The sequence below is a fragment of the Cylas formicarius genome, unplaced genomic scaffold, assembly GCF_029955315.1.
Source record: "Cylas formicarius isolate icCylForm1 unplaced genomic scaffold, icCylForm1.1 PGA_scaffold_9__14_contigs__length_23061073, whole genome shotgun sequence".
Lineage (NCBI taxonomy): Eukaryota > Metazoa > Arthropoda > Insecta > Coleoptera > Brentidae > Cylas > Cylas formicarius.
The window spans coordinates 6721183-6734407 of NW_026844365.1; the positions used below are offsets into that span (position 1 = coordinate 6721183).

At 36.8% G+C, this 13225-nt stretch overlaps 1 protein-coding gene across 1 annotated transcript; it reads right to left on the reverse strand.

Annotated features, from left to right (window-relative positions):
- Window positions 1–512: 512 nt before the first annotated feature.
- LOC132707689 (cyclin-dependent kinase 4 inhibitor C-like) lies at window positions 513–11150 on the reverse strand. Its single transcript, XM_060679612.1, has 5 exons — window positions 11123–11150; window positions 10347–10499; window positions 10069–10287; window positions 4145–4381; window positions 513–652 (listed from the first exon to the last, which is right to left on the reverse strand). The coding sequence occupies exons 1-5, from the start codon at window positions 11148–11150 to the stop codon at window positions 513–515; spliced, it is 777 nt and encodes a 258-aa protein (XP_060535595.1).
- Between the last annotated feature and the right edge of the window lie 2075 nt (window positions 11151–13225).

Sequence of the window (13225 nt, forward strand, 5' to 3'; positions counted from 1 at the left end):
ACGCTGAATGCCAAGTCCAACAAAGTGTGCCACAATACCGGGGAACCTATTGGTCAGACTGATGCTGTGTTATAATTAAAAGACTGTAAAAAAATTCAGTAAGCCCTACAGATAATATATGACTGGACGTTCTACATTTAGTAGAAAGAAAAAATAAATAAATTTTGAATATAAAATTGGGGGAACCGTGTTGGCTGGGAGTTGCAGAAATGCGGGTTCTCGGTGTCAGTTATTTTTCGAGGCACATATAAATAATACGACAGGAGATGAAATGAAATTACTAAATTGTTAGTTCTCCAATGTTTTAGTTGGAGAACGATAGGTGCTAACACTAGGTAGAAAGTTTAATCATGGTATGGGAATCTTAGGGAGTCCGAAGAAACGAGGAATTTTAGAGTTGTGAAGGGTTATAGATTTATTAATATAATAATTAATAATATGGATAAGATATTTATTAATTATTAATTATATGAAACAAAGAAATAGTTTAAACTAAAGGGCCTAGTGACGAATCATAGCAAACGATCAAACGTGACAGTTTTAGATAGTTGTGTATCCGCTGCCGATTTTCTTTTTAAGGAACTTGCGGTGGCTACGATCCTTGCACGTCTCTCGATTTCGAACAGACGACTTCTGTAGAACGCGACCAATTCTGAAACCGCGAGGAAAGTTATACTTTCGAAAATAAATTCTCAAAATATTGTAACCGCCTCTGTACTTTTACCTAAATATTCAAAAATTTGAAAAGATTTTCAGTAATGTACGGGGTAGTCGTAAGTGAATTGTTTCAAAGGGAAAACTGGATAGAGTAAAATCGACATATATGACAAGGGCTCGATTTTATGTTTAAAAAAATTTTGGATTCGGATAAAAACAATATTTTTTTTTTTTGAATTTTCGGAGAAACGCTAGACAACGCTGCCTTAAAAAACTATCTACGTAAGTAGGTCGGTAATCCCAGGAAATTAAAACAGTTTTGAAGAAAAACGGACTTCGGTGAGTTTCCCTCCCTGGTTTTCCCTTCGTCTCCGAGAGTTTAGTATATACGATCGCTGATAGTTCGGGTAAGTCATTTAGAGAGAAAATTAAATTTAATTGCAACAAGTTGGACAAATGGAGTGGCCTACTTGGATTGATTCTACAATTCTCCGTTTTCTCACAAATGAATAAAACTTTCTTATTTTGTATGTCAATCATTGTCGGCTATGCCTGTGTTGACCCTTTTTGAGCAAAAAGCAGAAATATAGGGCATTTTTTGATTATGTAGGCCGTGTAGATTATTTTTAAAAAGACGTCACATCGAATCATTTAAATCCATTTAATAAACATTAAACCCTTCAAAAGATAAGGTTAATTTAAAATAACTTAAGTGAAAAACACGAAACCTAAGAGCCATTTATTATTTTAATTTTAATTTTAGATATTATTTTGAATATTTCATTTTACTATTTTTGGTTATTTAAAATGCAGATTTATAGTTATTTTAACCTAATAAACAAAACAAAACAAATATTAGAATACAAAATATGAAATTAAACCATTACATTAATTATATTTATATATTTATAAATTAATACAACGTTCTCATTTTATATTACAACCAGAGTTGGTTATGGTCTGGAAATTTTACGGAAATTAGTAAAAAAAATCATTTAAACTATTAGGAAGGTTTCAAAAAGCTAAAGCAGAATCAAAACCACATAACTGAATTGAATATAATTGGAAAAGTATTGTAAATTCCAAGCATATCCTACGGACACCAACTGACCCAACAAACGTAGGAAAAACTAAAGTTTTGATTGCTTAAAAAGAACATATATTCAAGTCAGATCGTACAAACACCAAGGGAATGCCAGTAGAAGAATACAATTTTGCAACTGATTATCGGAAAATGCAATGTTTAATTTAACATTGTCTATTGTTCAAAGTGATGAAGCTAGTATTGACTGTTGCGCTGTATCGCTGCAGCAGAGAAAATCCTCACGTAGTTTATCAAAATCGGCAAGGTCGCTTTGGATTCAATGCATGGGTAGGAATTTTCTGAGATAGAATTATGGGACCTTATTTTTTCTTACGAAAATCTGACAGTGGAATTAGTATTTATTATCCGCAAGATGATTGTCCCGCTCACAAAGCACGGAGTGTAAGTGAACTCTTAAATGAAGCTTTTGGACAATGTAACATGCAAGATCGTGTGATCCAACACCTCTAGATTTTTTATGAGGGAGATTGAAAGATCTTATACTTAAAAAGAGAATTTTCCAAACCAAAGCAGAGTTAGAGGAAGCCACTCGAGAAGCGTTTGCTTCCATCAATCCTGCAGAGTTAGTGAATAGCATTTCAGTACGAAAACTTGTATTGATTGTATAATTAGTGTAAAAGTTTAAATTTTTATTTTTTGTATTCTAATATTTACTGTGCTTTATTTTTTGAATTATTGAAATTTTCATATATAAAAGTTTAACAGCTACAACAGCTGATGGTAATATAAATATTTTGCGATCATGTGTTGTTCCACATTTGGAAGACTTGCAAGAGGTTGTGGCCTGCGAGATCGTGCGATCTAACCCCTCTGGATTTTTTTTTATATTTAAAGATAAAATTTTGCAAACCAAAGCGGTGTTAGACGAAGCCAATCGAGAAGCGTTTGCTTCCATAAATCCTATAGAGCTAGTGATTTGTAACCACTCAGGACGAAGAAGATGGCTCAGTGTATTGAATTTGAATTTGAACATTTTCGGTAAAATATTTTAATATAATTAATGCAAAAAGATGAAATTTCAGCATATTGTATTCTAATGTTTTTTATGTTTGGTTAATTAGGTTAAAATAACTATAATTTTTTATTCTGACTCATCAAAATAATATAATTAAATTTTAAAAATAATATGTACTGTTAAAATGAAAATATTAAATGGTGCTTGGGTTTCTTCTTTTCCAGTTATTTCCGCTTATTTAATTACAGATACCAACAAATCTATATTGCTGAAGAGGTCACGGCATTTCTTTAAGGCCAAAGCCATCTGTGATCGCCATATGAAATAAGAAAGCTGTATTCGTTTTATATGAAAACGAAGAACTCTCCAAAAAAAATTAGCCCTCCACTGCATTGGTCTTAAAAAAATGCCCTAAGAATATCTGCATTTCAATCAATCAATAATGATTTCCAGATGCTCTGTTGTGTTGTCATCTACCGTCATCTGACTTTCTATTGATGAGAACATCTAAAAATGAGAGATTATTATCATGGTAAATTAATCTACTGGAGAAACAATTATAAAAATATTAACCAGACATAAAGAACATGAAATAGTCTCTTAAGTTTACCGCAAATAAACTCATCAGTATTATATATATATATATATATATATATATATATATATATATATATATATATATATATATATATATATATATATATATATATATATAAACAAAAATTCTTGCAATCAAACAATTCTTCTGCCAAACCTGTAAACCTCCGCATACCTCAAACAGAATATAATGAGGTACACGGTAAAAAGTAAACCAGTTTCAGTTAGACTTTGAAGCAGTTAATAAGATCATTGGCGAAACATCAGCAAGTTCAACTGAAAGAATCCAGAAAATTTGTAAATAGCATTACAGTATTTTACTGAACTTTCTTTGAAGAATAGTCCCAGGAAAAGAAGAGTAATAGATTATTGATGCGGAAAAGAAAACCTTGCAGTACAGTACAACATAGTAAAAATTAACGCAGTTGGTGGTTAGTCGAAAAAAATGAGATTTTGTCCAATGTCATGGGTTTATGATATGCTGAAATCGGAATGCGGTCATGTGGTGACGAATGTGGACTAAACGATCTACATAGTCGGTTTAATGGAAGGTCAACTATTGATGCAGATAAGAAAATCTTGCAGTACAGCGCAACAAAGTAAAAATAAAGTCAGTTGAAATTGTGGTGGTTAATCCAAAAAGTAAGGTATTATTCATTGTCTATGAGTTATCGCTATACTGACTTGAGAATGCGATTATGCTATTTGGAATGTGGACTATATCTTCCAAGAAAAAGGGAGTGCCATTTGCACACTTGCAATACAGAACAAGGAAGTAGAAATAAAGACAATTAAAGTTCGAAATTCTTTTAGTTTCATTGTAAACATACCCGTATGTCCGTGATCAGTTGCCACGTCAAGAGGGCTTCGCTTGGTAACGTCGACCGAATCAATCTGAGATCCGTTCTGCAAAAGAAACTTGGCCAATGGCAGATATCCCGTTATGGAAGCTACGTGAAGTGCAGTGAACTTCGAAACTTCGCCGCGAATATTTATATCTGCTTCGAACTCCAGAAGAATATCGATCATAGCGATGTCGCCTTCGCATTTGCAGTTCAGCGCTAATTCTGAAACGATGCAGAGTACTAAACAGTATGGTGATTTTCTAACTTCAAGCAATTTTATTCTCAATGTTCGCTAGCTAACTAAAATGAATTGTATATTTGAGAGGCCGAAATACAGGGTATTATTGAAATGAATAATAATAATAATAATAATAATAATAATAATAATAATAATAGACTTTAGACTTTAGACTTTAGACTTTATTGGCCATTAAATACATTACAAGAACAACAAATGGCAAGTCACAATATCAAACACATTCTAATAACATTCATAGAGAGCAACATAATTATCAGATAGACAAACACCAAACATTGAAACAAAAATTAGGTAAAAAAAAAATAAGTAAATAAATAAATAAATAAATTCCCAATTAGTATTATGGAGACACTCGTGACGCAACACGGATGTACTCATCTGCAGTATAGAATGCGTTCTCCAATAGAAATTGTTTTATTATATTACAAAATTTAGTGAATGGCAGATCCTTGACAACGGTTGGTAGAACATTGTAGTAATTAATGTACAATTTATTTAACTCGGATGTGCGCAGCCTAGAATGGCCCTGGACAATTAATTCAGATCCCCTGGTGTAGTGATTGTGGCGATCACAGTGCTTAGGCATATCGTTCTTTAGCTCATGTATGAGAGTGACTGTATAGTAAATAAATAGTGATGGTAATGTCAAAATATTAAGCTTTCAGCGAGCAAGAGTTCAAGTTTTTCTACAAATATAGAAAAATTGCCTCTAGAGCCAGAGCGATAAACATTGATTAAAATAAGATTAAGCACTGGTATCTCCACACCACAAAACTCTGCGTGAAGATCCAGACAATATTTACTCAGATTAAGACTGCTACAGGCAATATTATTTTTAACATATATAGCAGTTCCTCCTCTGGAGGTACTTAGACGACAATAATATCCAACGAATTTATAATTGTGAACCTTAATAATATTAAGCAACTCCTCACCATTTACAAAATGTTCACAGAAACATACAATGTCAAAACCAATAGAATTTAGATATTCAGTAACCACATCGAGTTTACTTAGGAGACCCTGCACATTGTAGCTCAAGATATTAATGCTGTTCCCACCTCCATCGGTAGTCTTGGGTCGGGATTCTCCCTCACTAGACGTCTCTCTGTTGATACTGGAATTGGATCGGTTTTTTCTCTTATCAGACGCCTGGGGAAGAAATGATTTATTAACACACCCGTGGGCCAGATGGAAGTATCCAGAATTTTTTGCGCTTCGTGATCCATGGCCGATACCCTAAATGAGGAGTAACTCTCAGGAAACATTGATGGGACCTGGAACACTTCTACTCCACTAACTATCGGTGCTAGATATTGTCGGACCTCCTCAGCTTTGGTATTCGGATGCAGTTTAGTAATGTGAAAACTGATTTTACGTTCAGCAACTCGAAGTGCACATTTAGAGTTATCGCTAAGAGATCCTTTAAGCGGTTTGACTCTATCGTTTAGGACTGTGGAACTTTTGCGTTTGGACCCACCATCCAGTTCTATTATTTCAGAGCATATCTGACGTGACACAGACTCACTGACTGCACTAGATAGTTCTTTATTTGTAATTTTATTCGGGTGCTCCGACTTGGGGGCGTTTTGCTTAATTGGACCTGTCTGTGATGATTTAGCCCTATTTGCAGAATCCAGAGTTTGCCCTTTAAGGAGTCTGCTGCTTTTTAGTAGGCTCACCTGTTCTTTTAGAGCGGTAATGGCTATGGCTTGATTCTCGATAACAAGATCTTTTTGCTTCAAAAGTTCTTTTAAATACATGATTTCTTTTGCGGCATCAAATGGAGCGTTTGCTCCCGAATCATCAGGAATTGGACCCGACTCCAAGGATTCGCCTCCGTAGGAACAGCAATAAATCTTGTTGCCTCCTAAAATTTTCGTGTTTTTCATGATTTTCACGCACGATTTATGCGATATCGTGCCGCACTTGATACACAATAGACCAGTACCTGCCACGCTCTTACACCTTTTACAAGGTTTAGCGTTGCTTTGATCAGCCATAAATAATAATAATAATAATAATAATAATGATAATAACAATAATAATAATAATAATAATAATAATAATAATAATAATAATAATAATAATAATAATAATAATAATAATAATAATAATAATAATAATAATAATAATAATAATAATAATAGTAATAATGATAATAATAATAATAATAATAATAATAATAATAATAGAGAACTAGGAAAAACTCGGAATTTTGTGCGCGAAATAGGCTAACTAAGAGAATAATGACGAATGAAGTCCGAAAATTGATTGCATCCGCAAACAAATTTATAAACGAGTGGTTAAACAAAAATCAGGTAGACCTGCTAGACATCGATTCACTGGTGGATGCCACAGTAGTAACAATAACAGAAAATGTACTGGGAAAATCTACAAAAACAAAAAAGAGACAAGGATATACGCGCGTGAGCTGAAAAGAAAGATGAAAAGATAGAATACAAAAACTGTGTCGGGATTTCTCAAGAACATCTGAGATTAAAGATATTAATGTCCGATGTAAGATAGAAACCAGTAGACTGAAAGAAACACAATACATACAAAACTAACACAAAGAGTAGCGGCACTGAGACAAAGACTACAACGATACACAAGGATAGAGAAACAATATGCGCAAAATCTTTACTTCCGATAGTAAGAAATTCTACAGATCCTTAAATGAAAAAGAGATCAAGGGGACAGAATTTCCGCAACTAACCGAGCTTAGAACGTTTTGGGAAGGCCTATGGAGTCACCCGGTAAAAGACCACGAGGATGCCGAGTGGATACCGCGCTTCGAACGGAGGTACAAAAACAAAAGAATGACGTGGCAAAAAATAAGTACAAATGAAGTTACAGAAGCTCTTCGAGAAGCCGCTAACTGGAAGGCTCCAGGGCCTGACATGATCCCCAACTTTTGGCTAAAAAACCTGATATCGGTCCAATCTGCGCTGGCAGACAAATATAACAAAATAGTAGAATCTAATGCATTTCCTAAATGGCTCACCACTGGTAGGACGTTCTTGCCAGCTAAGAACGAAAACACGAAGGACGTAAAAAACTACAGGCCCATTACCTGCCTATGCACCATTTACAAAAATTTTATAAGCTTTTTGACAATTTGACTTCAAGAGTTTTTGGATACGAATGCAATACTACCCTTAGAGCAAAAAGGCTGCTGCAGAGCGTCTAAAGGTTGCAAGGACCAGTTATTACTGTCAAAGTATATCCTGGAAGAATGCAAACAAAGGAAATGCAATCTGATTCTAGCGTGGGTGGACTACAGAAAAGCTTTTGATGAAGGACTGGAACACAAACGTCTACTTAAACATCTTCCTTGAAATCATAATGGTACCCAACATACGCATACATAGGGGAATATTTCAAGGAGATTTCTTATCACAGCTCTTATTTTGTATATCACTTATACCACTTAACGTACTAAAAGCGGGTTTTGTTATGAAGAGCATACAAATAGATCACTTATTATATGTGGACGATCTGAAGGTCATTGGGAAAAACGAAGCAGTGCTAGAGAATCAACTCACGATGATCAAGAAATTTAGCGACAGCATTCGCATGGAATTTGGTATAGAGAAGTGTACCAAAGCGGTATTCAAGAAGGGAAAATTACAAACTAAAGATAACACCAGAGAGAGTCAGTTTAATTTTCGTCAGCTAGAAGGGGAAAGAAACTATAAATATTTAGGCATAGAAGAAGGAGAGACAATAAACCAGCAAAACATAAAGAACCAACTGATCAACGAATACCGAAAACGCATTCGACAGATTTTGAAATTGAGCAGCAAAAATAAAATCAGTGCCATAGGACAGTTCGCCTTACCCGTTCTTCAATTTAGTTTTGGAATTATTGACTTTAGATTAGAGAAAATACGAAATCTAGATAGAGGAACCAGAAAACTTCTTAATATGTACGGAATGCAACACCCAAAAGCTGACATACACAGATTATATGTATCGAGGAAGCAAGGGGGACGAGACCGGTTGCAAATAGAAGCGGCTTTCAAGTCGGCTATACTCAATTTAGAAGAATATCTAATCATAAGAACAACAGACAAATATGTAAATCTACTAAGAGTATATGACGAAGAACTGCTTAAGACAAAAGAGAAAAATAGAAAAGAAAAATAAAAGAGAAATTATCTAGAAATCTGATCAAGATCGATATTACTCAAAAAAGGAAAAGAAGGCTAGAGACTCGAAGTGTCGGTTATGCAATAACTACGATGAACCAGTGGCTGTCCTATGCTAGCAAAAAATTAATGCATAAAGAGACATGATAATGTAGCTAAATTGTTGCACTTCAAAATATGCCAAAATTTTCACATTAGCACCACCAGAAATTGGTATAATCACAGAGCCGAGCATGACACAAGCAAGGAAGATGTTACAATACTGTGGAATCGACAAAATCAAACTTATGTATGACAGTTGATGTTGCAATTCCAGCTGATAACAATGTTGTGGCGAAAGAAGCAGAAAAATTACTTAAATTACTTAAATGCAGGAACCAGGAAGTTATGTAATTCCTGAAATTATGATATCTGCAGTAGATCACCAGCAACAACGCAAAAATTACCAAAAGTAATAATACAAGAATCGCGGCCATAACGTTTTGAATCTTTTAAAGCACACAGTAAATTCGAGATTCAGAAAAATGTATAACATTACTGGTTAAATGTCCATTGCAAGCAATAATACACTTTTCCATATTCCATATTACCACAAAATATCTACTTTTTGAAGTAAAGATTGTATTGGCACACGAGCTTTTTCTGCAAAATGTTGAGCTGAAAGAAGATTATTTGTTCTTAAAATAGGCTCTTCTGATGTAACTGATCTTTTTGGAGTAATAATTTTGATGATCCCCATGATGTGAAGCGTATTAGGACCGTCCAAAGTATGTACATTACGTAAAATATGAATTTTCTAATAGTTGAAACCGCGATATTTTACGAATGGTAAGTCGTAAGAAAAAAGTACCTGAACAATTTTTGTAGAGAACTGTATGATCCACAACTTTTGTCAGACCTGTTTCCACGATAAAACTTGCCGTCTTCGAGAAAAATTGAAAAAGCCTCAATTTTGTACGTTTGACCTTGAACAAAATTTTGGAATGGAAGGGAATTTTTGACATTTCATGTATAATGGTGTTTTTAACTTCTCTGACAATTTTTACCTCTATGTGAAATGTTTATTTTTACTGCATTATAGATAATTGATATTTGTTTACTCCCATATATTTGGTACATTTTATTTTGTCCGTTCAGATAAATACGCCACTGAATCAAGTTGCCATAATCTCTGCATAACGAAATAATACAATCTACTTAAGTACATGGAATGTTTTGCGAATGACTGTGATGGCGGATTTGGACCAAAAACACTTACCTGTTCATTTCAAAAATAAATTTCCGATTTGTTCATGAAAAGAGATAATTATGACGTATTCGACACGAAAAACGGAACTTGATATCTACATCTTCTTTTTGATCCATAATGTATAATTGCATGGTTATTAAATTAATTTGGTCCATATTTCAGCCGTTCATTGTATGAAAATACAAGAACCAAAACCTCTAGCTACAACCCGTCGGAAATAATTGCGTTTGGGCTTCAATCTCTTTACCTAACAACAACGGATAAGGTTTGATGGTCCTGAAGTCTGGATTCGCTCCCCACTTAAGCAATCGCCTGGCGACTTGCACGTCGGGAGACTCCAACATGCACCAACATAACGGAGTATTACCGAAAGCGTCTTCCACGTTCGGATTGGCGCGATGCAAAAGCAGGCCGGTAATCATCTCCAAAGATTTTTGGTACGAAGCCAAGTGTAACGGCGTTCTACCTAAAACCGGCCAATGTATCGACGAACTTCACTTAATTGGTGTTTCAAAAGATACTCGCCGAAATGGTTTGCCTTATTAACGTCCGCTCCGTACTTTAAAAGAAGACGGACGAAATTCATAGCGTCGGCGCGAATCGCCACCATCAACGCGGTATCTCCGGAAGGGGTGGTACAGTTTTTATCGATACCTTTTGCTTGAAGTAGCAACTTTCCTGAAACACGTTATGGTCAGACAGACACACAGAATGAAATAAATCGTTCATCTTGTTTCCACTTGTGCTTCGAGATATATTGTTCCGCCCTTAATATCTATCTGATTAATGAAAGACAGCCGTCACTAACGATCACGATATATATTTTTTTTAAGCTACCCAATAAAATTTTCGTACGTACTACGCAATAAACAATCACTTGAGAGCCAGATATTTTCTTAAAATATCGATTAGAACGTCATTTGTTATAAACATGGTTTTGGGGAGCAGTAATATATTAAGAAATATGTTTCCGGCATTTCTCGGTTAACCGTGCATTCTAGTGTTGCGGGCTATTGTTTGCATTACGTGAAATTGCGAAGACTTAAAAGCGAGTGTTCTCACGAGTACAGTAGTTGAATTGCGTTATGGTTTCGTTTTATGCCCAAAATACCAAAGTGCCAAATGATTTATCTATCGGTTTCATTTTTAATTTATAAAATAAACCCAAGGAATTTGGTTCAATATTTGTGTGTTTGCTCTTTGGACTATTTTAAACGATGTTACTGTGTTGGTTGAAAGTCGGGGCTACTGTCGCGTTTCTCTGCCCTTCAGTGCCGGTGTGGTTATTTGCTGCAGGATACTTCGTGTGGTTCTGCCCTTAGTATCCATTGCTCCATTGGACGATCGGAATAATCAGCACTAGTGACTGACGTGTGTCCTGCCCTTCAGTATATTATGACTTGTTGTTTATTGCACTGTCGCGTGTTGCTGTCTTTCAGTGCAAGATCTTCTCCACGCCCTCGATGGAACTTCAGCAAGGCCGATTGGGCAGCCTATGCTGCGGACTTGGACAAATATGTCAGATGGATCCCACCTACTCCCGGGAATTACCGCCGATTTGTCGGAGCGGTGGTTGCAGTGGGTAAGAAGCACATACCAAGAAGTTACCTGAAAGAATACATTCCGGGGTGGACGGAGGAAAGCGATAGACTATACAAGGAATTTATGGAATCTGGCGACACGGAATTAGCCGACGAACTAATCGAGAGCCTAAACAATGGAAGATCACAGAAATGGCGGGAGACCGTGGAGGAGATGGACTTTAAACATTCCAGCCGCAAGGCCTGGTCCCTCTTAAGGAAACTTGGTGGCAGCACCAGCATCACTAAACCCAAGGAAAGAATCTCGCTCAACAATATCGCCGAACACATAGACCACACATCCAGAGCTCCATCAGTTAAGGAACACTCTCTCCGCGTAAAGAGGAAGACTGTCTCTGCCAACCCGCCTCCTGCTCAGTTCACTATGGATGAAATATACGATACTATCGGAAGTCTAAAGACAGGGAAGGCCCCAGGCTTTGACGGAATGCACAATGAGTTCCTTGTCAATACCGGCCCAAATGCCAGAAAATGGCTACAAAGATTTTTCAGCAGTATCTTGCAACCGGGAACTCTCCCTTCCGAGTTCAAAATAACAAAAATTATTGCACTCCTAAAACCGGGGAAACCGGATCATCTTCCAAGTAGCTACCGCCCCATCGCGCTACTTAGTGCGACGTACAAGATGCTGGAACGACTTTTATATAACAGAATAAGCCAGACAGTTCTGAATAACGTCCCAGTCGAGCAAGCTGGCTTCCGCCCGAGTCGCAGCTGCTGTGACCAAGTCCTTGCCCTTACCAATTACATCGAGAAGGGATTCCAAGAGGGATTGAAAACTTCAGTGGTCTTCGCGGACCTTACAGCAGCCTACGACACTGTGTAGAGAGAGGGGGTGCTAATGAAACTACTAACTGCCACTCGATGCAGCAGGACGACCAGCCTTATTAATAATATGCTCGCTAACAGACAGTTTGTCGTGAACAAGGACGATCAATACAGCACAAAAAAAACACTCAACAACGGGTTGCCCCAGGGATCTGTGCTGGCCCCTCTACTATTTAAAATGTATATTGCGGATCTGCCTTACACCATATCCAAGAAATTCGGATGACCTTGCGATTGCCGTTCAACACAAGCACATTACCGCAACAGAAGATATTTTAACAAATGATCTGTCCAGACTGGCAGTCTATTTTCGAGAATGGAGATTGAAACCTAGTATGAGCAAAACTGAGTCTTGCTGTTTCGACCTTAACAACAAAATGGCCAACGTAGGACTCAGTATATATTTCGACGGTGCACTCCTCCACCATAATTCAACCCCTAAATATCTTGGTGTCACCTTGGATCGGACTCTAACATACAAAAAACACCTCACCAACACGGCTGCAAAACTGAAAACGAGAAATAATATCCTACATAAACTTGCAGGAACTACATGGGGTGCTGCTGCAGACACCCTGAGAACTTCAGCCCTCAGCCTCGTCTACTCTGTAGCAGAGTACTGCGCGCCCGTATGGATCAACAGCAGCCACACCAAACTAGTGGATGTACAACTAAACGACTCAATGCGCACCATTTCGGGCACCATAAAATCAATACCGTTGTACTGGCTACCCGCCCTAAGCCATATCGAGCCACCGGACCTTCGCCGCTCCCATGCCCTGCTCCGAGAATGCAACAAAATAATAAGCAATCCGGATCTTCCCATAAACGAAGACTTCCCAGCTGGGAGACAACGCCTGAAATCGAGGCACTTGCCTATTGCCACGGCTATCGATCTTGCAAACTCACATTTCAATGTTAAAGAAAGCTGACAACAAAGGTGGCTCCAGGCCGCGCCCCCTGAATGGCACCAGG